The following is a 23,156-nucleotide window of genomic DNA, read 5'->3' as shown; positions in this document are numbered from 1 at the left end:
GGTTCGATGACTGTAAAAAGTTCCACGTGCATTTGTTAAAAGCTTAGGGAACCTTTCTGAAGAAAATATTTACTCTTTGCCTTCAAAAGAAAAGCAGGGTTGTTGCAGCAGCCATGCAAATGCCACTGTTACTCACATAATATCGATATGCCTTGATGGTTGGGAAAAGCAGCATACCTTAAAATCGATGATTTGGTATCGTAGCATCTCTCTTTGCTTGGTGGGGTAGTCTTGCAGGTGTTGTTGTGAATATGTTTTGCACTGCTTCAGTGCCTTGTGTAATCACCCTCTTTGCCACTATTATTATCTCTGTCTTTGATTTTGGGGCTATTGTATGCTCACTCCGGAATTGGTAAATTTGCGCCATCATTGCCTAGATCTGTCGGGGGTAATACTTCTCTTGAATGCGGTGGATGTTGCGATTGCTTTCTCTAGCCCATTGGTTTTCTGACCGAGGACGGTGCCTAAGCGCACGATGGTTGTGTAGGTATGAATTTCAATTTCGGCATTTTTATCAAAGTGCGCGAGGATCAGTTGGGGACTGTAAACGACGCCGAAGTTCCTTGAAGGTTTCTGCTTGCGGCACTCTCCACTTAAATGGCTCGTCTGCATTTGTCATTTGGGTTAGAGGTTTGGCAATGTGCGAAACTTTGTCATTTTGGTCAGAGGTACGGCGATGTGCGAGAAGTTCTTGAAAAATCATCGGTAATACATGCATAGTACAAGAAGTCTGCGTACAGCTTTATCACCTGGCAATGGAAACTGTGCGATTGCAGCTCTTTTATGCGGGTCTGGGCGTGCTTCCTCTTTGCAAACAATGTGGCCGGGAAACAGCAGCTCTTCATAGTCAAAGTGGCACTTCTCTACTTTCAAGGTGAGAGTGGATGACTTGATTACCTCCAGTACTGTTCGAAGCCTTTTTAGATGATCTCCAAAGTTCAAGACAAAGTCAACTATGTCATATAAATATGCCAGACAAATCTTCCACTTCAGGCCTGACGGCATTATCCATTACTCCCTGAAATATCGCTGGTGCGGAACAGGGACCAAATGGCATCACCTTGACCTCGAAGAGACCATCCGGATTAATGAATGCGGTCTTCTCGCGATCTCTTTCATGGACCTCAATTTCCCGTAGCTGATCTTGAGGTCATCGATGAGAAATGATTGGCATTGCACAGCCGGTCCAGTGTGGCGTCGATGCGGGGAATAGGGTAGCCGTCCTTTGTTATCTTGTTCAGGTGGCGGTAATCACCGCAGAATCGAAGTGCGCCACCTTTCTTCCTCACTAGAACAACCGGTGCCGGCCAGGGGCTCTTTGATGGCTGGATGATGTCGTCGCGAAGCATTTCAAGGCAGCACACAGTAGGGGCTCTGGAGGAGAGGTCGGGCGTGCTGGTCGGTTACAATACGTTGCTTGGCAACCGGTATTTGTCGAACCTGCGGCAGTGACTAGAAGCACTCGCTGTAGCTTCTAAGCAGACAGCGGGCCTCGTCTTGTTTGTTCTGGGTCAGCGCTTGTTTTATGTCTAAGACGTGCTTGTGATCTTCCTTAGGTGAATCGTCTGGACGGGAAAGGGTGAAGGCATCGAGAATGTTGGATAGTTCATTGATGAAAGGAATCCTTGTTCCTTTGTTAACGTGCCGGTATTCTTCGCTAAAGTTCGTCTGCAGCACTTCAGTTTGGCCATTGCAGAAGTGTACTATGCCTCTTGCGACGCCGATTCCGCGCTCTAGAACCAATTCCGTGTTCCCCTCGATGAGAGCTTTCATGTTCTTGGCATCCGTGCCACCTGCGGTGACCATGACGGTTGACCGGTGTGGGATGCTTCCTTGTTCATCCAGAACAGTCAGGGCAACATGCTTCTTCTTGCTTTTCACCGAAAGGATAGCTTCATTTGTCGAAATTGTGATGAGCTTGGAACGCAGGTTGATGATCGCCTGATGCTCATTAAGGAAATCTATGCCCAGTATCGCGTTGCGAGAACATGCTGTTGTACTACGAAGGCCACAGGCCTTGACGGCCAGTTGCGCTTTGCATCACCCTGTTGGGGTAGCTGCTCGTGTGTTTGAGCTAGGCCGCTGGTCTGGAGGCTGGCAGATAGTGCTTGTATGAAAAACCCAACTCGAAGAAAATGATATGAATTCGCTTATGTTGTTTGGGAACGACGTGTATTTCGCGTATTTTTTTTTTACAGCGTAATAGCAACCATTCTGATCTCCGTGGGCGCCTCAATTGATTTTACCTGCAGAAAAAGTGACGTGTGAGAACTGGGCACATATTCCGGTTATGCACCACTTTGTTAAGTGAAGCTGTCATGCAGTTATTACTGCCATCTGGACAAGAAATCCCCGTAGCGTGGTAGCAGTAACCTTCTTAGGCTGCTTCAGCTGCTTCTGCTGTCAGGTTTTTGTCTCATGCCTGGGGGCTCCAAGAGGTGCTTGAAATAACTTCTTCCAAAAGTGGTGTCTTTCACGTACTCGAAATCTGGCTGCGGAGTATATGGTCCGAAGGAATAGATTTTCTGCAGTGTATGTGTGCCCTGGTGTGTATGCTGCAGCTGAGATCTGTATGCGACTCGTGGTGCAGGAAGGACACGTGGTGGCGGCCAGTACAGAGGACTGCTTGATGGTCAGCTCACATTTTCTAATCTGGAGAGTTGTCGCCACGTCCTGTAAATGGAGGATTTTGTCTGGCTTGCTGTCGTCACGTAGAGGCAGCTTGTCTTTCTGCCGAGCGTGCTGGAAGGCCTTCCAGGTGAGATCACGTGTTTATCCCCACCTCAGCAGCAAGGCAAAGCAGCAGCATTCCGATGTGCGTGGTGTCCACTCTTCCTCTGTCTACATGTTTTTCTCACTGGAAACAAAATGCATGTTCTCCGGTCCGTTTCTTGGATTTCTGAGTATTGAAATATGACGAGCAAGCTGAAGGGCTCTGTTAGGGGCACGTGGTGTGGACGTTGATGCAGTGGCTCCTTAAACTAAATCTGAACGCATACGTTTCTGCGGAAAGATACACTTCAGGATCTATTTCCTTCGCGTTTCCTTCATAGCGAAGAATGCGCGACACAAGTCACACTGTGATTGACATGAATGCTTAATGTTTCACCTGAAGAAACTCAATTGCCATAGCATGATGGAGAGCGTGATTGGGCAAGACTGTGCGCTTGCGTCCTAAAGCATTAGGGGTTATGTACACCTAGTGGTGGTTAGAAGAGTTAGGATGAAGGCACTACGCTTCACCTGCCATCCACAGCAGAGCAACTTACTTTGGCAGAACTCCACGCTGGCTACTTTAGAGGTTCTTCTATTTATTGTTGAACCTTATGAATCTTAGGAGTGCATTGCTTTGTTGTTAGCTCTTCAAATGTGCATTGCGGATGCTATTGTAAAGAAAATTGCCGTGTGTAATACGACAGGATGTGGATTAGTCTGGTCATTCCAGATGCGCGATGACCTTTTATTTTGAAGACATTTCACCGCGGTTCATAAACGACGGCCGCACAAGGGTGTGAGACGCGGTAACGAGAGAATGGAACTTGTAGTACGCAAAATTCCACAGGATACAGTGCTTTCAGCAGACGATTTTGTCACGAGGGACTGCAGGCCAGTATAACCATAGGCTTTTTAATTATGGTTTGTTTCTTTTAGAGGGTATTAGTATCTGCCTAAGCTGATGCCCTGCATTTGTTGTTTTGCAGCGCACGAAAACTTCACTGCCTTTGTTTTTCCTGCAAAATTGCCCTCTTGCAGTTGTGCCCATCTGTTTGATGCTTTATAGCCGCAAGTGGAAAAGGAAAGAAGAATCGCAGTTGAACTCTTCATTTTCTATTCCGCAAGGGAACTATGATATTTTAGCAAAATTCCAAAAATGTTCTTGGATTAACGGCCTTGTTTATCACATCAATTCTTCTGGATTCGTGCTAGGCCACATGTATCTCGTAGGATTAAACATGATCTGTTACCATGCCAGGATCTCAGCAACACCTTAGTTTCAGTAAATCGTCCCGGAGCAATCAGTTTAAAGCTTGCAGCATTGGCTTCTACAGTGGAGCCAGCAATCTGCATGATGCCACTCACTGACACTCCATTTTCCAACCGGTGGTGAATTGCTGAAATGCGTGGGAGATATCGTACATGGCATGTTCAGGGAAGAGAGCAATGGCAATCGTGGAATAATAATTTTGTATTGTTCCTTTCTGGAATTTTAGTGGGTGAACATGTAGCTGAAAACGTGCTTCATAACCAGCCGTTCGTTAAGCAAGATGTAACATTGGGACCCTTAAAGGGGTAGAGACACCAAATTTTTGTGTTGTATCTCTGGGTTGTAAATAATGCATAGCGATTCAGTGAGCCTGGAACACCATCTTAGAAGCATGAACTCACATTATATAATTAATAATCGTATTATTTGTACCCAGCAGTTTCAGTTTCGGTTCGTAGTTGCCAGGTTTTGCCAAGCTCTTTCATGACGTCAAAAACCAGACAATGCGTTGTCACGTGGGTCCGGAAAGCCGTGACGTCGTGTAGGCATGTCGTCTGCTTGACACGCACGTGGTGCGCGTAAACATGGAGAGCTGGGCGGTGGGCAAGTCGAACAGCTCCGAGTCGGAAAGAAGAGTTTTATTTCGGCGAAGACACTGATTATGAGGAATCGCGGGATGACGCAGACGAGGAAGAAGACGTCGCGGTTCGAACCCCGACAACCATTTCTTTTTTGATCCGCTGGCCAGCGATTCCGAAGAGGAGGCAGGCGTCAGGCCTGACGCAGCTCAAATTGTGCCAGCGAACGCCGAGCGTGTAGGCAACGTCAAATGGTAAAGGCGCGTTCACACTACGCCGACGATCGGCCGATTTCAGTCTGGCGATGGTCGGCGGCAGCGATTTTCGTGCCGTCGGCGCGTCTGTCACACTGCGCAGACGCCGACCGAGCGACGGTCATCGCCTGACGAGCGCATCGTCGTCGCGTCGCCGAGATAGCAGCCGTCGGCCGACCCGTGTGTCACTCTGCCGACAACAGCGCCGACCTCACGCCGACGTTGTCCCATCCCGACAGCTCGACGCTGCTGCTTTGTGCGCGCTGCTCGTCTGCTAGCTCCGTTGATGAAGGCGTCGTGGAAATCGAACTTATCTTCTATTATGGAACGAGTTCGCACTAAAGCGATGTGAAGAGTAGGCCTTTTATTATAGCACAGTCGACTTCCAAAGCGCCGTCAACTGCGGAAGCGAGACCACCTAGGCCTAGCGACGACTAGGGCAGCCTGGGACCAGCGCGCAGTTCAGGCGCGTTCGCACTAGGCCGACGGGATCCTGAGGTCGACGCGACAGCGACGCCGACGGTCGCGTCGGCCAACCTGGTCGTTCCCAGACTAGCCAGTCACACTGCACCGACGACGACGACGATGCCCCAATGACCAAGCGTCGTCCTAGTGTGACAACGCCGCCGACCAAAACGAGACCCGTTGCCCGACGTGCCTTGGGCATATCAGTGGCCGAGCGAAAACATTCTCCGACCAAAAACAAGTAGCGAGCTCAGAGCGCAAAGTGCAATCATTATTTAGACAAATAATGCACGCGCAGCAACATTCATCAAGCCATATTGCCACATCGTCGCTTTAGAACTGCCGCCCCACTGCAACAGGGACACGGAGCGGTGAGCATCGCTGCGCCGCTCTACCCAAGCTCCGCCCGCAACCGGTGTCGCACTTCGCCACCGTACAGCAGTCCCTCAGAAAGACTGCTCGAGCAGTGACAAAGCATGCCTGCTTATGTTTCGAGCTTTCGGCAACGGCATCGCTCACGGGCGCTCCGGGCGACGAGCTCTTCTGCTGCCTGGTTGCCGTGGTCGTCGCTAGGCCTATAGCCTCTTCCGCATCGAAGTCGCAGCGGCCGGCACTTCGGAAGTCGCCTGCGCTATAATAAAAGGCCTACTCTACACATTGCTTTACTGTCAACAGCATCATCTCACAATAAAATAATAGTATAGTAAATCTCCACGACGTCTTCAGCAGCGAAGCGAGCAGGCGCCAGGCGAGCCGGACCGCAACGTCGGGCCAGCGGCAGCTGCGAGGCGGTTGTGGCAAAAAGTTTGCTCGTATCACAGTCGTTACCTTTGCCAGCAGCTCAGTATTCGTCAGCGGTCCTCAAAAATGACACATTTTTCACATTTCTTATCCGAGGGTTTATTATTTTGCGTCAAGAACACACTTTAGCTCCTTTTTATGACGCCGACAGATGGGATCCAGGCTGGCCGGCCGGCCTGCATGCTCGGCGTACTTCACGTTCGCACAAGAAAATACATAACATCCATGATACTAGAGAATGCTTCCTACATTAGAGCACGGGCAATATGTCTCTGCAAAAGTGGATCTTTCTGCAACGACATCGCCTGCGGCAACGCCGGGCGTAAAGCACCGTCGCACTCGCGAGCGTGCAGCGAGCGTGCGTAACCAAGGTTGCTAGGCCGCGAAACCGCAAAACTTGGTCCCGTACGTCAGAAAACTGTGCAATGACGTAGGAAATACTTGCTTGTGTTTTCTTCTCTGTTCCTACGTCACATTGATGCACTAGCGATGGCTCAGAATTCAAGAGTGAGCATTTTCACAAACTTTAAAATGAAATTAAAATATGTTCTAGACCTCCCTTAAATTTAATACTTCGCTCTTATGGTCCTCACATACAAAGGAAACGTATGGCAGTCTTTTGTACAACCTTGGAATTTGATGTCTCTACCCCTTTAAAGAGGTGTACCCCTGATGGTGGTATAGATTAAATGTGTGTTGAATGTGCCCTTTCTGATCTTCTGCCGATGGTGGAGAGGAAATCACTCTTCTCCTCTTTGTCGTTTGCTGGTCCTTTCTGATTTTTTTTAATGTAGCTATAGTACTGGCAGTGTCGTGGTTGATTGCCACCTTGAACAGTTTATCAAGAACGCCACTGGTGGTAAAATTTTATTGGTTTTTATGAAGTAAAAATTACTTGCGATTTAGTGTCGTAGTGTTTAATTTGCATATGCATAGTCATGCATACTATGTTTATTCTAGGCTATGTGAAAAGTCGGCATTTAAGCTACGTTCTTGCAGTAGTACTACGCTCTTGAGCATTTTTCCTTCGAGAGTGCAGTGCTCAGTACGTTTGTTGCCTTAGGTACGGCCGCCACGGTGGTCACTGGATAGGGCCCTTGGGTGTTGACCCAAATGACGGGGGTTCAATCCTGGCCACAACAGTCGAATTTCAATGAAGGCGAAATTCTAGAGGCCTGTGTACTGTGCAATGTCAGTGCATGTTAAAGAACCCCAGGTAGTCAAAATTTCATGAGCCCTTCACTATCGTGTCCTTCATAGCCCGCTTTGCTTTGGCACTCTAAACTGCCACAAACAAAAACCATGGTGGCTATGGTTGTGGTGCTCTGCTTCTGAGTGCATGGAGGTGGCAGGCAATCAAGGCCGCAGTGGCTACATTTCCATAGAGGTGAAACCCAAAGACGGCCTGCGGTGCGAAATGTCATTGCACGTAAAGATTCCGAGGTGGTCTAAATTAATCCGGAGCCCTCCGCTAAAACCTTTTTCATTGCCCATGTTAAAACCTATATAATAATAGTGATAGTATTTTTTAAAATATGTACCCCTGTAAGTGGTAGGTGGCAATGACAACGCAACTAATTCAAGCAGGTTTTCGAACTAAGGAGGTTGATGAAATGTTCTTTCATGCAAGCTTATTTAGGAACAGTGTTTGCTTTTTCTGCATTCGGTATTTGGAGGACTCCTTCAATTACTCATCACTGCAGCTGTGCCTCCTGGCTGAGGAAGACTGGGGCCAAAAATGGAGTTCATAATGCAGTGACATCAGCCCAACGTGATGCCTTTGCATTCTTCTGCAAGCGCTCTTTAATGTTTCCAGAATAGTATATTAAAATCTTTCAACTTTCATAATTGTTTCCCAAGAATGTTGGACATGGATACTGAGATGTTTTCAGTATTACAACAGAATGAAGTCGACCAACAGTTCTATTTTGTCTACCCTTTTTAATGCCATTTAGGCCTGGCTCAGACAACTACCAATCGCGCTTATAAATTTCGACATTACCTGCTGCATGTTGCCTTCAGCATTTGACTGTAGTGGTACAGTCACAATCATATCATACCTTTTTGAGGTGCATTGCACTGTTATGCTGAGATTTGTGCGGGCCACTTACAGTGTTAATCTCATAATGATTGCAATCGTGTAATGATCACACCTCTGAATTTTGCCAATTTATTCCCAGCATAATGATGCACTTTGAACTTGCCGCTGCATTTTATGTGCCAAGCCTAGCCAATGATCGTACTTCACAGATGGCACATGCAGATGACCATCTTGCTCTGTTAGCCACCATTTTTTTTTTATGTTTGTTGAAATTTTGCTGATGCTGAAACGTTGGTGTTGGTTGACCTACAGTCACTCGGGCAGTCTAAACACAGATACCAAACTTGACTGCGGTTATCTCGAATCATGATTCGTTGTCGTCACAAGGCTCGCCACCGTTCTGAGTTGCGCTGCAACGAACACAGTGATAAGCTCTGGGTTACGGGAATGCCAAAAATGAAGCAGTCCTCCTTGAGGACTGCTGACCTGTACCGAGTTGCTGGTAGGAGTAATAATTGCAATACAAGGTAGTTTTATGCTCCTAGCCCCATAGCAGCTGCTGCCATTTCAGTGCAACTGGCCCAATCTGCTTGCACGCCAGTGCCACTGCTAAGGTGTCGCTTAAATCAATCATATATCTTTCATTTAATATGAAACCATGAGGTTGTCAGTGAGGCAGTGCCATAAGTAGACAATGTAGCATAGTTTTGGTCAATTCAAAGGCGCCATCCTCTGTGGCTTCGATACGAAACATGTGAGGCCTAGCGATGACTTTGGACTAGCACGCCAGAGCGCCATTGACGGTGGCGCTTGCAGGCGAGCGTTGCGAACGTGTCACCTACTTAAACGCTGCAGCAGGGACCGCAGATTTTTCAGTTTAAATGTGGTAAAATGATTAGCTTGAGTGCCGTGGGACGTTGCTGCAATGCACTGTTACTGCACCTTCGGACGATATCGAACTCTGCATAAAAGTGTCATCACACGATACTATACACACTGCCTATTTTGATTTGTTGCTCTTGAAACATGATTTTGTTCAAAGGAAAGTATGTTCTTGAAGCGGGCCACCTCGTCCACTTCTCGCTCTGACACCTACGGGCAGTTTCTGTCTATAGATGCCGCCACCTTCTCCGTTAGTGACCTAAACCGAGGTTGCCAAGCACAGTTCGCGATAACCGCAGTTTGATTGCTGTGTGGATAGTAGTAACCACAGCTAGCGGAAACTGGTTAAGTGCACCCGTGTGACAAGGGTCTGACTTGCAACTTGGTGGCATTTTCGGTGCTCAAAAATTTTTGGACAAAATTTACCACATACAATGATCGCACCTCTGCGAAAGGCACTGCTTTCGTTGAAAATTATACTTTCAGAAGAGCCTACCACGTATCAGTGTAGCCTGACTTAGCATTTCTTTCGGCGTCTCTTTAAAGGTGCGCTGCGATGCTTTCCTGAGTACCGATTAATATCATTAGATATCATCACGCGTTCCAGAGACAAGTTCAAAAAGAATTATTGAGATCTGGGCTTGCAAGCGAAGGTTTTTCCAGTTTGAAAATTTAAAACAAGATGAGTCGAAAGCGCGTTTCACTTACCCAGTGCCAGAAAATTTAGGGTCTTGTTGACCAGTTGACCGGTTGACCAGTTTGGGATGCTTCCTTGTTCATCCAGGACAGTCAGGGCAACATGCTTCATCCTGCTTTTCATCGAAAGGATAGCTTCATTCGTCGAAATTGTGGTGAGCTGGGAATGCAGCTTGATGATGCCTGATGCTCATTAAGGAAATCTGTACCCGGTATCACGTCACGAGAATATGCTGTTGTACTACGAAGGTCACAGGAAAGGTGTGTCCCTTGACGGCCACTTGCGCTTTGCATCACCATGTTGGGGTAATAAGATGGCCTCCTGCGGTGCTTCAGGTCACGGCTTCGTTGGGCATGTGGATGGTAGGTAGTTTGCGTCCTCAGGGCTTTTCTGGTTGATGTAGTCATTCTGAAGCCCGATCACGTCTTTGTGAGTGTGTACTGCAGCGGTGTAGGTCATGGCCTGGGGTTCTTTGGCCATCGGAGTCGGGGTATCAAGTGCCTGCGGCGCTTCTTCTAGTTCCACATCAATGAGCGTCGCTGCTTGTGACTGATTCATCGACATCGCAGCCATATGTAAAAAAGCCACCCTTTCTACCACTGACCTATGGCAAAGATTAAATATGTTTGTGATATAGGGAAGTGATGACAGCCCGACTCATGGTATATACCAGGCGTTGCAGGGAAGGCCACCACTAATTTTTGAAAGTATGCTTTCCTATGTAAAAAGAGAACTTCTGTGGTATAGTGATAGCAGTTTGGGGTACATCAGAAAAGAGGAAACTAGTTATTTGTTGCTGGTCAGCTTAATATCAATATTATAGTATCTAAAACTTCAATGACGCAATTTCTGTCCGTATTGTGTCTCAGCATATTTCGAGAAGTTTACATATAATTCAAAAATCATGTCCTGACGGGGCGCGCACAGACACACAACACCACACGTCGCTGTTCTAAATTTTTTGCAGAAGTCGTGTGCAATGCCTACGTCATGTCCAGGGGAGGCCGGAAGAGGCACAATGCCCACTGTTGTGTCTACGAGTGATCTTAGATGTGAAAAGGAAGAAATGGGAAGTTGCGCCGCAATTATTTAAGGTCACTGCCAGTACTAACAATATACATATCACCCCCCTCACTATAATGGCGAATTGGCACTGTAGGTAAAGGAAAAATATGCAAACAAACAAATAAATACATAGCCCGAAGTGGTGGGTGGTGTGGATGCCACGGTAAGCCACTTGAACAGCGCTCTCCGAATGACATCAGTGCGGTGACCTCTGAACAGACAGTAAAAGATTTTATCCCCTCAGACGGACTTTCCCGGAAGAGTAACCAACTTTTTTAACCATTTCGTGGAATTAATGTTGAAGGATACGCTGAGCTTTCAGTGAGTGTGCCCTTGAGAATCTTCTGCCGGTGCTCTAAATTGCCTTCTGTAACTAATTGCCTTCATATTTCACAGCCTTATCCTCTGCTGCCCATAAGGCAATGAAGGATGTTATAGTCTCTGAATTAAGGTTATGTTTTGTGTGTTAACTACTGCAGTTAGAGCTTCTTTGTACTTATGTGCAGAGATTACCCCGGGATGACCCGCATATACCATTCCCATGCCTTTTCTTTGTGTCTTTTCATTGTTGTTCGTCCCGTGGTTGCGCAACCGACACCTTCACAACACTGCTTGGACGACCCTATGAAACAGGAGCGACAACGGTTCTACCGGTCTCTCCTGGAGCGGCATCGCTGGCAGACACAGTAAGTAAAGGCTGAGACAAGTGTACGCTTCCGCATGCCCACGGTGCCGCACATAGTCCTTCCTCTACCGCTTCGTCTTGCTTCATAACCTCGATGTTCCCATAGATGTAGCAGTTGGTTGTCAACAAAGCTACGTGGTCCTCCGTGGTGGCGAGAGATTTTGTGAGCTTTTCTTTAAGGTCGAGAATAGAGGCCGCCCAATCTTCATAACCGGTTATTTTTTCCGATGTAGCTAGTTTGGTGTCCTTCCTGAATGTCTCCCAGTCTGTAATTCTGGCTAGCCTTCGTGGTTTGCTGTGCTTGTTGCTTTTGAAGATGGTCTGCAGCACGTAGTAATCGCTGCCTAGGGTTTCTCCCATTATGTGCCAGCCACTCATAGTCGCGGGCATTGTGGATGAGCCTAAGGTCGAGAGAAGTATCCCATGTTATGCTGATGCCGAGTCGCTTCGGGTGCTGCGGGTCGGTGAGTAGGGTCAGGGTCATGTCAGCGATAGCGGATGCTAGTTTTCTGCCTTTCGAGTCTTTCCTCGGGTGGCCCCATAGGTAGCCAGAAGCATTATAAGTGGCCAACTACACTAAGAAAAGGCCTAAAAGCTCCCCTAGCTGTAGTTCGCGACTTTAATGCTTCTAGCCCCCATGGGGCTACCCGAGGAAAAACGCGAAAGGCAGAAAAGCATTAAGCATTAAGTCAGAAGCATTAAAGTCTCCAACTACAGCTGGGGGAGCTTTTTGGGCCGCTCTTAGTGCTTTAAGAAAGATCGCATTGAAGGCTATGTGGTGCTGTTTGGGGCAACTATATATATTGAGTATATAGGCGCCCTTGCCTTTTCTGTGCTGTGCTAGTAGCTTTATCAAGGTATATTCAATGTCGCTGTAAGGTCTGCAGGGATTGCCGTGCATGATTTTTTGACCAAGATGCATGTCAAGGGATTTGTGTGATGTGTTTAGTATCCTCTGATCTTAGCCTCCATATTCACGGCGTATTACTTATCTCAAAGCTAGCAGAAGGTTGACACTCTCTTGATTTTGAGAAAAGACAAGGCACATAACTGGCTCCCTGAGTCATTGGACACCCCAATCACGTTCAGCCATAATTATCATTATTCTACAACAGCGCATAACCAAAGTTATGAGAAAGGGAAAGACACTCTGACTCTCTCTCTAGGCACCCGAGTAGAGTATTGGTTTGAGGGACGTATCCTTCAGCACCTCCCAGTATACAGCCTGTCTCTCTCCAGGCGGGTGCTTGAAGGGATCCGTGGTGCAAGGTATATAGTGGGGTGAAACACCAATGTAAAAGAAACTGGTGCAGCTCTGTCCTACGCGCAGCCTAGAAACGATTCAATGGACCACAAAGATATGCTCCTAGGTATCAACGGATCTGGAGTAGGTGGTGTGTCATGTGATAAGGCCGTTGTAGAAAGCACAGTTTGCTCGCTTTTACCAGTCTCACTGCCATCTACGGTGTGTTGCACTGAATAAAGAGCTATGCTATTTTAGAAATATGTTGCCATATAGTATAGGAGGCGATAATCGCACCGGCAACTGTTAGTAGCGGAATTTAATTACGCTATTGCTCCTGTAGCCTCAAAGGGGACTCGTTGCTACGCTTCATTCCTAATGTTTTTCGCTCTGGCGCAATGGTTGGAAAGCTTCGCTACTTAGCAAGTGGACGTGGTTTCAGTCATTTTTCCGGTGGTCGCGCTTTGTTGGAGGCGAAATGTGAAGACTCATGTTCTTTGCCATAACAGTGCTAGTCAAACATCCTCAAGTGGTGGAAATTTATTTGACCCTCTCCTCTGCATCACCTCCTTATCTCCTCTTTTTTCACTCCCTCCATCCTCTCTTCCTAAAAGTGAGGCAGTTGCTACGGCTTTCACTTCCTCAAAACCAGTTTCCTACTTGTGAAGGCGAAGTGCAAACGGCGCCTGTGTACTGCGCAATGTCATTGGGTATTAAATATCCCAAAGGGGGGTTTAAATATTAATGCGGAAACATTATATGACTCAGCTGTAACGAAACCCTGCTCAGTAAGAAATGCACACATTTTCATTTTTCAAGCGTTGAGATGGACGAAATGATTGTCCTCATTGCGGCATGAACTCAGACTTTCATGACCGCCATTTTGTAGTGCATTGAGCACGCCGATAGGCGGCACGCTAACATGATGGTCTTATCACTACTGTCCAAGGCTTGCGCTACTGAAGCCATGAGCTTTACCGCAAACTGGCACCCTTCACATCATGTAGGTGAGGCATAATTATCATTAATGATAATCTACAGAGCCTCTCCAGTGTGCCATAACTTATTTCTGAGCATCCATGCACTTAAAAACAGCACGCGTATTCCAGAGTTGGACGGCTTCCGATAAGTTTCAGCATACTGTAAGTTCTTCCTGTCACTTCCAGACAAAGAAATGCAGTTGATGCTTCCGCTACTTTGCTTTCAGTTCAGTTCTGTCACTGAATACCTTAGCAGCTAACCTACACTGAAGCCCAAGGCGGCCGTCACGATCTAAACCTGTAGATGCTGTATAAGTAGGCTTGGTCATAAATAACGTCTATGAAATAATTAATTATTCCCGTGAGGAATTTCGAGCAAGAGGAATTAGATTCTTAAGTGGAGTTAATTGGGCACGAACTACATTATCCCGCGGGCGACTCCTCCCCCACCTTCGGTAGTGATGGGGTCACTCGTGTACCTCTCCACGGGGCGAGGCGTCCTCAGGGTCGTTCGCGAGCCTGATGGGCCACGAAGAGGCAAGAAGTGCAAACACTGCACATCTGCGGGAGGGCGTACTTGAAGCGTGCTTCTGTGTCGACGTTTGCGGCCACGTCATTCTTCTTTGGTGTCGTCGTTTGCTTCCTCTTTCGCTGTGCATGCACTCTGGCATTTGCTTCGGCACTTTGGATATCGGCGGTTCAGAGCGAAGCCGAAGCAACAGCGTCGTTTGCAGTGGGAGTACCAGAAATGAGGCCTGCAGGAAAAAGAAAGAAGGTTTATGAGGGTGAGCCGAAGGCAAGGTGCACAGTGATGGCACCACTGCATTCAACGTCAGTTGCCGAGAGCTGTTAAGGACGCTCATGGAAAAGGAGTAACGAGAGCGCCGTGATTGTCAACCGCGTTGTATATAACCGAGGTCGTGTGAATGTTAGGCTGCTATTCCAAATTAGAATTTTGCGACACGCCTGTCTAGATTCCGATAAAATTTGCGGCCAGTTCGATACTGATGCCTTGTCCCAGCTTAGATGCTAGACGCTGACGCGCAGATTTGCAATTAAGTATTGCTATGCCTGCTGAAGCTGAAAACCACTGTTGGGCGGACATCTTCGAGTGGTTGTGGCATGCTCCGCTAATGGGACTCGTGAGCAAGAGCTATCCTATGTGCTGGAAAGAGAATTTCCCGTGTACAAGGTTCAATCATTCAATCAATCAATCAATCAGTGAGTTACTCAATCCATAAATAGCATTTTTTATATTGATTTTATGAGTTCACAATTTTTACGCAGCACATGCATACACATGTAGCACATGCACAGCCGGTCCAGTGTGGCATCCATGTGAGGAAGAGGGTAGACGTCCTTTGTTATGTTGCTCAGGTGTCGGTAATCACCGCAGAATCACAGTGCGCCGCCTTTCTTCCTCACTAGAACAACCGGTGCCACCTGGGGCTCTTTCATGGCTGAATGACATCGTCGCAAAGCATTTCGGGGCAACACACGGTAGGGGCTGTTTTGGAGAGGTCTGGCGTGCTGGTCGGTTACAATACAATGCTTGGCAAACTGCATTTGTCGAGCCTTCGGCAATGACGAGAAGCACTCACTGTAGCTTCAAAGCAGAAGGCGGACCTGGTCTTGTTTGTTCTGGGGCAGCGCTTGGTTTATGTCTAAGACGTGCTTGTGATCTTCCTTAGGTGAATCGTCTGGACGGGAAAGGGTGAAGGCATCAAGAATGTTGGATAGTTCGTTGATGAAAGGAATCCTTGTTCCTTTGTTAACGTGCCGGTATTCTTCACTGAAGTTCGTCTGCAGCACTTCAGTTTGGCCATTGCGGAAGTGTACTATGCCTCTTGCGAAGCCGATTCCACGCTCTAGAACCAATTTCGTGTTCCCCTGGTTGAGAGCTTTCATGTTCTTGGCATCTGTGGCACCTACGGCGACCATGACGCTTGACCGGCTTGGGATGCTCCCTTGTTCATCCAGACACTCAGGCCAACATGCTTCTTCGTGCTTGTCATCGAAGGGAAAGCTTCGTTTCTTGAATGTGTGATGAGCTTGGAACGCTGGTTGATGATCACCTGATGCTCATGAAGGAAATCTGTGCCCAGTATCACATCGCGAGACCATGCTGTAGTACTACGAAGGTCACAGGAAAAGTGTGTCCCTTGATGGCCACTCGCGCATTGCATCACCCTGTTCACGTAATACGATGGCCTCCTGTGGTGCGTCGGGTCACGGCTTTGTCGGGTATGTGGATGGTGGGTAGCTCGCGTCGTCGGGGCTTTTCTGGTTGATGTCATTCTGAAGCCCGATCGCGCCTTCATCATTCTCATGTTTGTGTGCGGCGTCGGCGTGGCAGATCCAACATCTTCATGCAGCGTGTTCAGTGGAGGATCTTCGTTGTTTCGCTGGTGAGCAACCTCACCTCCAAAAGTTGCATTCTTTGGTTTCCTCTGCGGAACTGCGGCACCTTCCGCGAACAGCCGCTGTGTAGCTGCGGCCCAGCAATGCAAAACGTGGTGTGGACAGTGATGGTGAGTGGAACAGGCAGCTCAATGACCCGTAATCCTCTCTGTGCAGGTCTGGGGCCATTGGCTGCGTTTTGGTCACGGGGCATCAATTAAGTTGCTGTGCAGGCCGATTCTTCTGTAGGTGCAGTGACGAAGAATATGCGGCCTCAGCGCATTGGAATCGTAGCAGACGGTTGTCGGAAGAGCTCTAGGCGTGGCATTTCGTGGCGTTTGAGCGTTGCCTATAGGCTGGTCAGGCAGAAACAGGGAGACAGCATTTTGGAACAAGTGGTTCATGGTGGAGAGGACGTATGGGGTGTCATTGGGGCTCAAGAGTGCGTACTGCAGCGGCGAAGGTCATGGCCTGGGGTTCTGTGGCCATCGGAGTCGGGGTACCAAGTGCCTGCTGCGCTTCTTCTCATTCCACATCCATGAGAGTCACTGCTTGTTGCTGATTCATGAACATCGCAGCCATATATAAAAAAGTCACCCTATCTATCGCTGACCTACGGCGAAGATTAAATATGTTTGTGATATAGGGAAGTGATGACAGCCCGACTCAATGTATATACCGGGTGTTTCAGGGAAGCCCGCCACTAATTTTTGAAAGTGTGCTTTCTGATGTATAAAGACAACTTCTGTGGTATAGTGATAGCAGTTTGGGGTACATCAGAAGAGAGAGAACTAGTTATTTGTAGCTGGCCAGTCATAATATCCATATTATAGTATCTAAAATTTTGATGACTCAATTTCTATCTGCATTGTGGCTCAGAAAATTTCGAGAATTTTACATATGATTCAAAAATCACGTGCTCATAGGTCCCACAGGCATGCCCTCTACTGAACTCAAGTCGCAGGTCTTAAAATCTGAGACACTTGAGCAGGAAGCTCATCCATCAGAAATGATATCGTTAACGATATAGTTGTGATGCAAGTGTTTTCAGGGTGTGAAGAAGTTAAGAAGCCCTGTTTCTTCGAAATTAAAATGAGTTGTAAGTCAGCACGTGTCTGTTGCCCCTGGTGTTTTTTGCTGTTCCATCACAAATGAGTAACCAACATGCCCAAGCTGCTCTCCTGACAAAAGAGAGGACGGTACAAGCGCTTGGTGTCGTAATGGTTCAAACCTGGCCGCCGTGGTGGCTCAGTGGTTATGGTGTTCGGCTGCTGACCCGAAAGATGCGGGTTCGATCCCGGCCATGGCGGTTGAATTTATTTGGAGGAGAAATTCTAGAGGCCCATGTACTGTCCGATGTCAGTGCACGTTAAGAACCCCAGGTGGTCGAAATTTCCGGAGCCCTCCACTACGGCGTCTCTCATAGCCTTAGTCGCTTCGGGACGTTAAACCCCATAAACCAAACCAAACCAAACCGGTTCAAACCTGCTCTGCTTCTCAAGATAATGTGCGATTCGACCAATTTGCAATCTTGCCCCCTTGGAGTGATGTACAAAAGCAGATGTCATTATGTGTGCTTTGCCAGAAGGGAATTTTCGAATCGCGCGTGAAGTTTTTGGAATTTTGAATCACAGTGCCCACGGTGATCGCGCTTTCGAAATTCTAAAAACTGATTTGCCTATTGCTGATGGCCAGCTACAAAATCTCCATTTGCAATCAAGTGCCTTTCTCTAATCTTTAAAAAATTAACTATTCAAATTAAGTTGACCAGCTTACTAGTTACCAGCATTCATCTGTTTTCTGGCATCCACCAAAATTGTTAGTACTATATTGCAGAATCCATCTTACTACCTCAAAGAGGCATTTTTTTAGATATAAGTGGCATGCTGCTCTGAAAAAGTAAGCTATCACAGGGTGTGGAGCTACACTCTTGGCGACGAACACAGTATTTTGGCTACAGAGTATATCCACAATTCTGGCAGTAGTCTTATGCTTAAGCCGTGAACCACACTTTGGAAAGGCTCGGAATGCCACTGGCACAATCTGGAAGGCTTCCTTTTTATCAGATCCGAATTAGTATGTTGCCATCTACATTGCCTGTGCGAATGGTCTTCACAGGAAAGACCGAGGGTATCTGCTAATCAAGTGTCACGTATTCGTTACATTTCGTGTACAGCTGACCATTAAGATGGTGATTACACGTCCGACATACGCACAATATTTTCGCATATAAGTTTGTCGAGGGGTTCGGCGGCTGGCTTTTTGCCCTGAGATGAAATATATAGTGACAGGGGTTTACCTCGCTGAAATATAATAGCTGGGCAAGCTGGCGTTTTCACGTATAGTCACAGTCGTGCAGTAGTAGTGTCGCCTCGTGCTTCCGGCTAATATCGCAGAGTATGCACCCGCTCTTTTGGTTATCTGCGCAATTTTACACAGCCCGCAAAGTGCTGCGGTACAAAGCGTCCGCCCACGAAGGACTAAGTCTGAAAGCCGTTCATACCGCACGACGTTCATTCACTGGCTGCCACCTTGGCAATAACTGCTGATGTCAGTGGTGCGAGGCAGTCACGTACCGTTCTTGACTTCAGAAACCGGACACCTTAGTGGGAGTAGTAACTTTGGTACGAACAGATTGTGAGGGAGAGGTCAGAAGGCTCGGGAGGCTGTTTGTGCGATCTATCTGCATAGGCTGTGTTGTTTGCAGAAAAGCTAGACTTAAAAATGTCTAGATCAAGTGGGCTCTGTTACGGCTATAAAAGGCTTCTTAAGGGGGATCTAATAAAGTTGCGGTATGCCTGAGATGTTAAGTCACACCGCTCCACGAATATTGTCCAGCAAGAACTTAAAATGTTCAATAGAATAGAATAGCAACGGTGATAAGCAAGCTAAGAGCAGCACCAATAAAGATAGAAATCAACTTTCGCCGCCTCTGCAAAACAGTGCCCACAAAGAGAAAACACGTTTCGCACGACTCCGTTGCGATCCCGCGGCGGAATCGAAACCGCATAGGCGCGTTGCCACAGAGGGCGAGAATACCTCGCGAGCAACGGTGGTAAGCAAGCTAAGAGCAGCGCCAATAAAGATAGAGATCAACTTCGGCAGCCACTGCAAGATAGTGCTGCCAAAAAGAAAACTCGAATTTCGCGCGACTCCGTTGCGATCACGCGGCGAAACCAAAAGCCGCAAAGCAGTTAATTATTGTTAAACGTCTTTTAACAGCAGCTTGCCTCATTTAGGTAATGCACTTTTCCTGGTCCATGTTTATGGAGTTTGCTGGCTGCTGCGCACCTTGTTTGTTAGTTCCAAATTTTCTGATGTTTTTTAATAGCGGTCGCTGTTCGAGGCGTGCTCCCCTGGTTTTGCGATGTCTGCACTGGCGGCGCATATATTATCAAGTGGCCACCATCACACATGGAAATGTGGAGAGGGGGGCAGGAGGGGACCAGGAATCGGAGGAGAGTTGAGGGGAAGCTTTACTTTTGCTTTAACCCTTTGAGGGTCAAATTATTTTGAAGAAAACTTTCCCAGGTAGTCAAATTACTTTATATTGCGGATCTTGAATCTACAAAATGTATATAATCGAGAATAAATAGTAAAAAAAATTAGGAACAGTACTTTGGTGACAGCATCACTCACAACTGGAAAATGTTCAATAGAATAGAATAGCAACGGTGATAAGCAAGCTAAGAGCAGCACCAATAAAGATAGAAATCAACTTTCGCCGCCTCTGCAAAACAGTGCCCACAAAGAGAAAACACGTTTCGCACGACTCCGTTGCGATCCCGCGGCGGAATCGAAACCGCATAGGCGCGTTGCCACAGAGGGCGAGAATACCTCGCGAGCAACGGTGGTAAGCAAGCTAAGAGCAGCGCCAATAAAGATAGAGATCAACTTCGGCAGCCACTGCAAGATAGTGCTGCCAAAAAGAAAACTCAAATTTCGCGCGACTCCGTTGCGATCACGCGGCGAAACCAAAACTACAAAAGGGGTGTTGCCGCAGTCTGTGCCGCTGCGCTAAAGCTAGACATAAGTTCTGCTTATCTCCGTAAGAAGGCAGCACAAAATTCAAACACTTGTTGTAAGTCCAAAGAGGTGGCAGCACCCCCCAGTGAGCACGCATTGTTCTTTTGGCGCAAAATTTCAAACGGAAGATCGAAACCGTACCCGTACGGCAAAGACCTTGCGGGACAGAAAACCGCCGCCGTACATATACGGCAAAAACCTTCAAAGGGTTAATGGAATTTGACACCCCAAAGTGACTCAGGCTATGAGGGACGCAGTAATGGAGGGCTTCAGATAGTTTCGACCACCTGAGGCTCTTTGAAGTGCACTGACGTCGCACAGTACATGGGCCTCTAGCATTTCGCCTGCATCGAAATGTAACCACCATGGCTGGAATCGAACCTGCATCTTTCAGGTCGGCAGATGACAACCGTAACCACTGACCCACCGCGGTGGTTTGAGGGGAAAAGCGGAGTGTGCGCAGGAGAGAAGGAGCAACACAGTGAGATGTCATAGTACACCATACGATGCATATGAGTTGAGGCATTACGGTGCATCATTGAGAGCAGCGGAGCGTAGAATCGGGACGCGCAGGCCAGCTGTGGCTCAAGCAGTGCTATGGGCTAGGTGGTACGGTGCCTTGCAGAAATCTGTGCTAACAATGCAGCTGATACAAACCAGCTGCTTCCTGATTCCGGGAGGAAGAGCCTTCCTTGCCAGTCTCAAAGTTGCGGGCAGGGCAATAACACAGTGACGATAAGACGCTTGAGTGTCAGCAGGACCTCGAAAGCTACACCTGTGAAGTGGTGAACGGCATGAGGTGCGTGAAAACCTCCAGGCATGCATTTCGTACAAGAAGCCAGCCCTCATACTTGCCACGTAACGGAATGATTGCATGCAAACTGGGCAGTGGCCACAGGCGGGTGTCTTGTGGTCCTTATGCAGGCTGCCCACATGAATGGTGGCCGCACCCTCCGGCAGCTGTCACGTCTCAAGACGGACGGGTTTGTGAGCCTGCACTCCATCCAGAATTCACAGTCGTCCAGCATCCCCGAGGGCTCCATCGACATAAACGTGGAGTCCCTGTCAGGTTAGTTGTGCTCTACCCCAGTGGGGTGGAAGGAATTTAAATTTCCGCTTGTAGTTAATTTTCGCAAACGAAGGCCAAAGGATCGAATGGGACTAATTGAGAAACCAGATGCAGTAGGTGGGCCAGGGGCTGAAAGCGTATTCAGCTTCTGAAAAGAAAAGAAAGAAAAAAAAAGAAGGCAATAGAAAAATGCCTTCGAGCTCAATACGCCATGTAATTCACTATAATAGAACAGTAAATTTGAAGTTTTAAAAAAGACTGATAATTCAGCATGAGTTTTTTTTTTTTTCTGATCCCTCAGCTCACTTGAGGGGGGAGCTTATATAATATGTTATGCAACTTTTTGCCGACAGCTTTCAATAAATTTTGCAGCAGGAAACTTGCTAGGACGCACGCCATTGGTCTGTCTTGATATCAAACTATGCAATAAGGGCAAAATTATTATCCTGCCTATCATAGAAGTTGAGTTACAGGGTTTTGAATTTGCCACTTCACAAGCTGGAAGAAACTGATGATTTCAAAATCCTATTACTCACCTTCTATAAGAGGCAGGATGATAATTTTACCCTTTTGCATAGCTTTATGTCAAGAGAAACCAGTGGCATGTAGTCTAACGAGTTCCTTACAGCAGAATTTCTTTCAAACTCTTGGCAAAAGTTACCTAACATATTGCATAAGTGCACAAGGACTTGTTGTCTATTAAATTAAATTACATATTTGGAATCAACACGCAAAAATGCATGTTCTCTGAAGATTTCATAGTTGTGACTTCATTAATAAAAATTTATTTCTAAGACCTTCTTGTTAAGCAGCGAATGCAGTTTCACCACCAAGCAAATTATAATGCGCTACATAGAAGTTGAGTTATCTTTAGTGAAATTGTTATTTGCAGTGTCTTCACGCTTTTCCCTCTCCTCTTGTCACTTTTTGCACGCTGGAAGGTTGCCGCTCTTCTGCCGGCTCGCCAACTTTCGAGCCCAACGATGGGCCAATCACAGTCTTCATCGAAAAGCTGGGGGAAATGTGTGTGAGCACTTAGGTAGTCCAGAAATTGCATGGTGTTGCATACTGTGAAGCGTAGAAATGGAGACCTGTGATCTATAAATTACTGATGCCTATCTGTAGGCTCTCCTAGTAGCCTGCAAAGATGTGGCTCTTTTCACTTTTCCTGGTTTGTGAGAGGCCCGGCTCTGTCCTGACCTTGCCAGGCGATGTGTAAAGTTGTGTGTTTAGTTTTGAGGTTGAAATGTGTTAAGTTGTGGTTCCTAGGTTTTAAGGAGAGCGTTTGGCAGAAGCAAAGTAGGCCTTGTTCTGAAACTGGAAATTTTGTCATCTTGGCCTGTTTAAAGAAAGATTTATTAAAGGCTCTGGCACTGACGCCTATTTCTCTTTAAAGGTGCACAGTTCCACACGACAGTGTTCAAGCACTGCCCCTCCCAATGTATAAAGGTAAGGATTCTGTTAGGCATTGTTAGCACTTGTGGAAAATTTGGAGTGCTTAGCATGTGAACTTTGGTTGTCGCGCGTGATTGAGGGTTCTCTGCGGCATTCAGAAGTGTATTATTTGGCTCAGGTTTTTATGGCAACGCACTGCAGGGATTAAGCAAGTTGTGCTCTCCTCTGAATGTGTTCTAGAACCCCTTTAAATTAGATTCACGGTGTTAATATTAAGTGTGAGATATTGCAAAAAAATTTTGTATATTTCTACAGCCATGTGTGAAATGCTTTTAGGTTGGCTTTTGGCAGTCACTTTGAAGTAATTTCCAAATACTTACCTGGATTACCTTAACTTTAAAGTTCAATGTTCAAAAACTGATTCTGCCTACTCGTATTCTTGTAACTTTTTCGCAGTTTATTGTAATATTTTGAAAGCTGCGATTTCCAAGCAGTAGAATGTTACTGCAAGTTCAGGATGGCGCTGGTACGTTTCTCGACTATTCTCAATAGTGATGCCGCTGCCATTTGCCCACTGGCTTGAGCTTGAG

At 47.0% G+C, this 23,156-nt stretch overlaps 1 protein-coding gene across 5 annotated transcripts in view; it reads left to right on the top strand.

Moving 5' to 3' along the window:
* Positions 1–23,156, top strand: part of LOC149357519 (uncharacterized) — a 35,861-nt gene that overhangs the window by 1,678 nt on the left and 11,027 nt on the right. Inside the window, exons 1-5 of one of the 5 annotated variants that reach the window (XM_089584792.1) lie at positions 2,767–10,931; positions 11,402–11,454; positions 15,105–15,176; positions 21,027–21,171; positions 22,568–22,620. In XM_089584792.1, the coding sequence (XP_089440918.1) occupies positions 15,141–15,176; positions 21,027–21,171; positions 22,568–22,620 (234 nt within the window). In that variant the 5' untranslated portion in view covers positions 2,767–10,931; positions 11,402–11,454; positions 15,105–15,140. The other 4 variants (XM_089584791.1, XM_089584793.1, XM_089584795.1 and 1 more) reach the window with 4 other exon arrangements.

Source organism: Amblyomma mixtum, chromosome 3 (genome assembly GCF_055824585.1).
Source record: "Amblyomma mixtum isolate Tamu chromosome 3, ASM5582458v1, whole genome shotgun sequence".
Taxonomy (NCBI): Eukaryota; Metazoa; Arthropoda; class Arachnida; order Ixodida; family Ixodidae; genus Amblyomma; species Amblyomma mixtum.
This window is presented reverse-complemented; position numbering and strand designations above follow the sequence as displayed.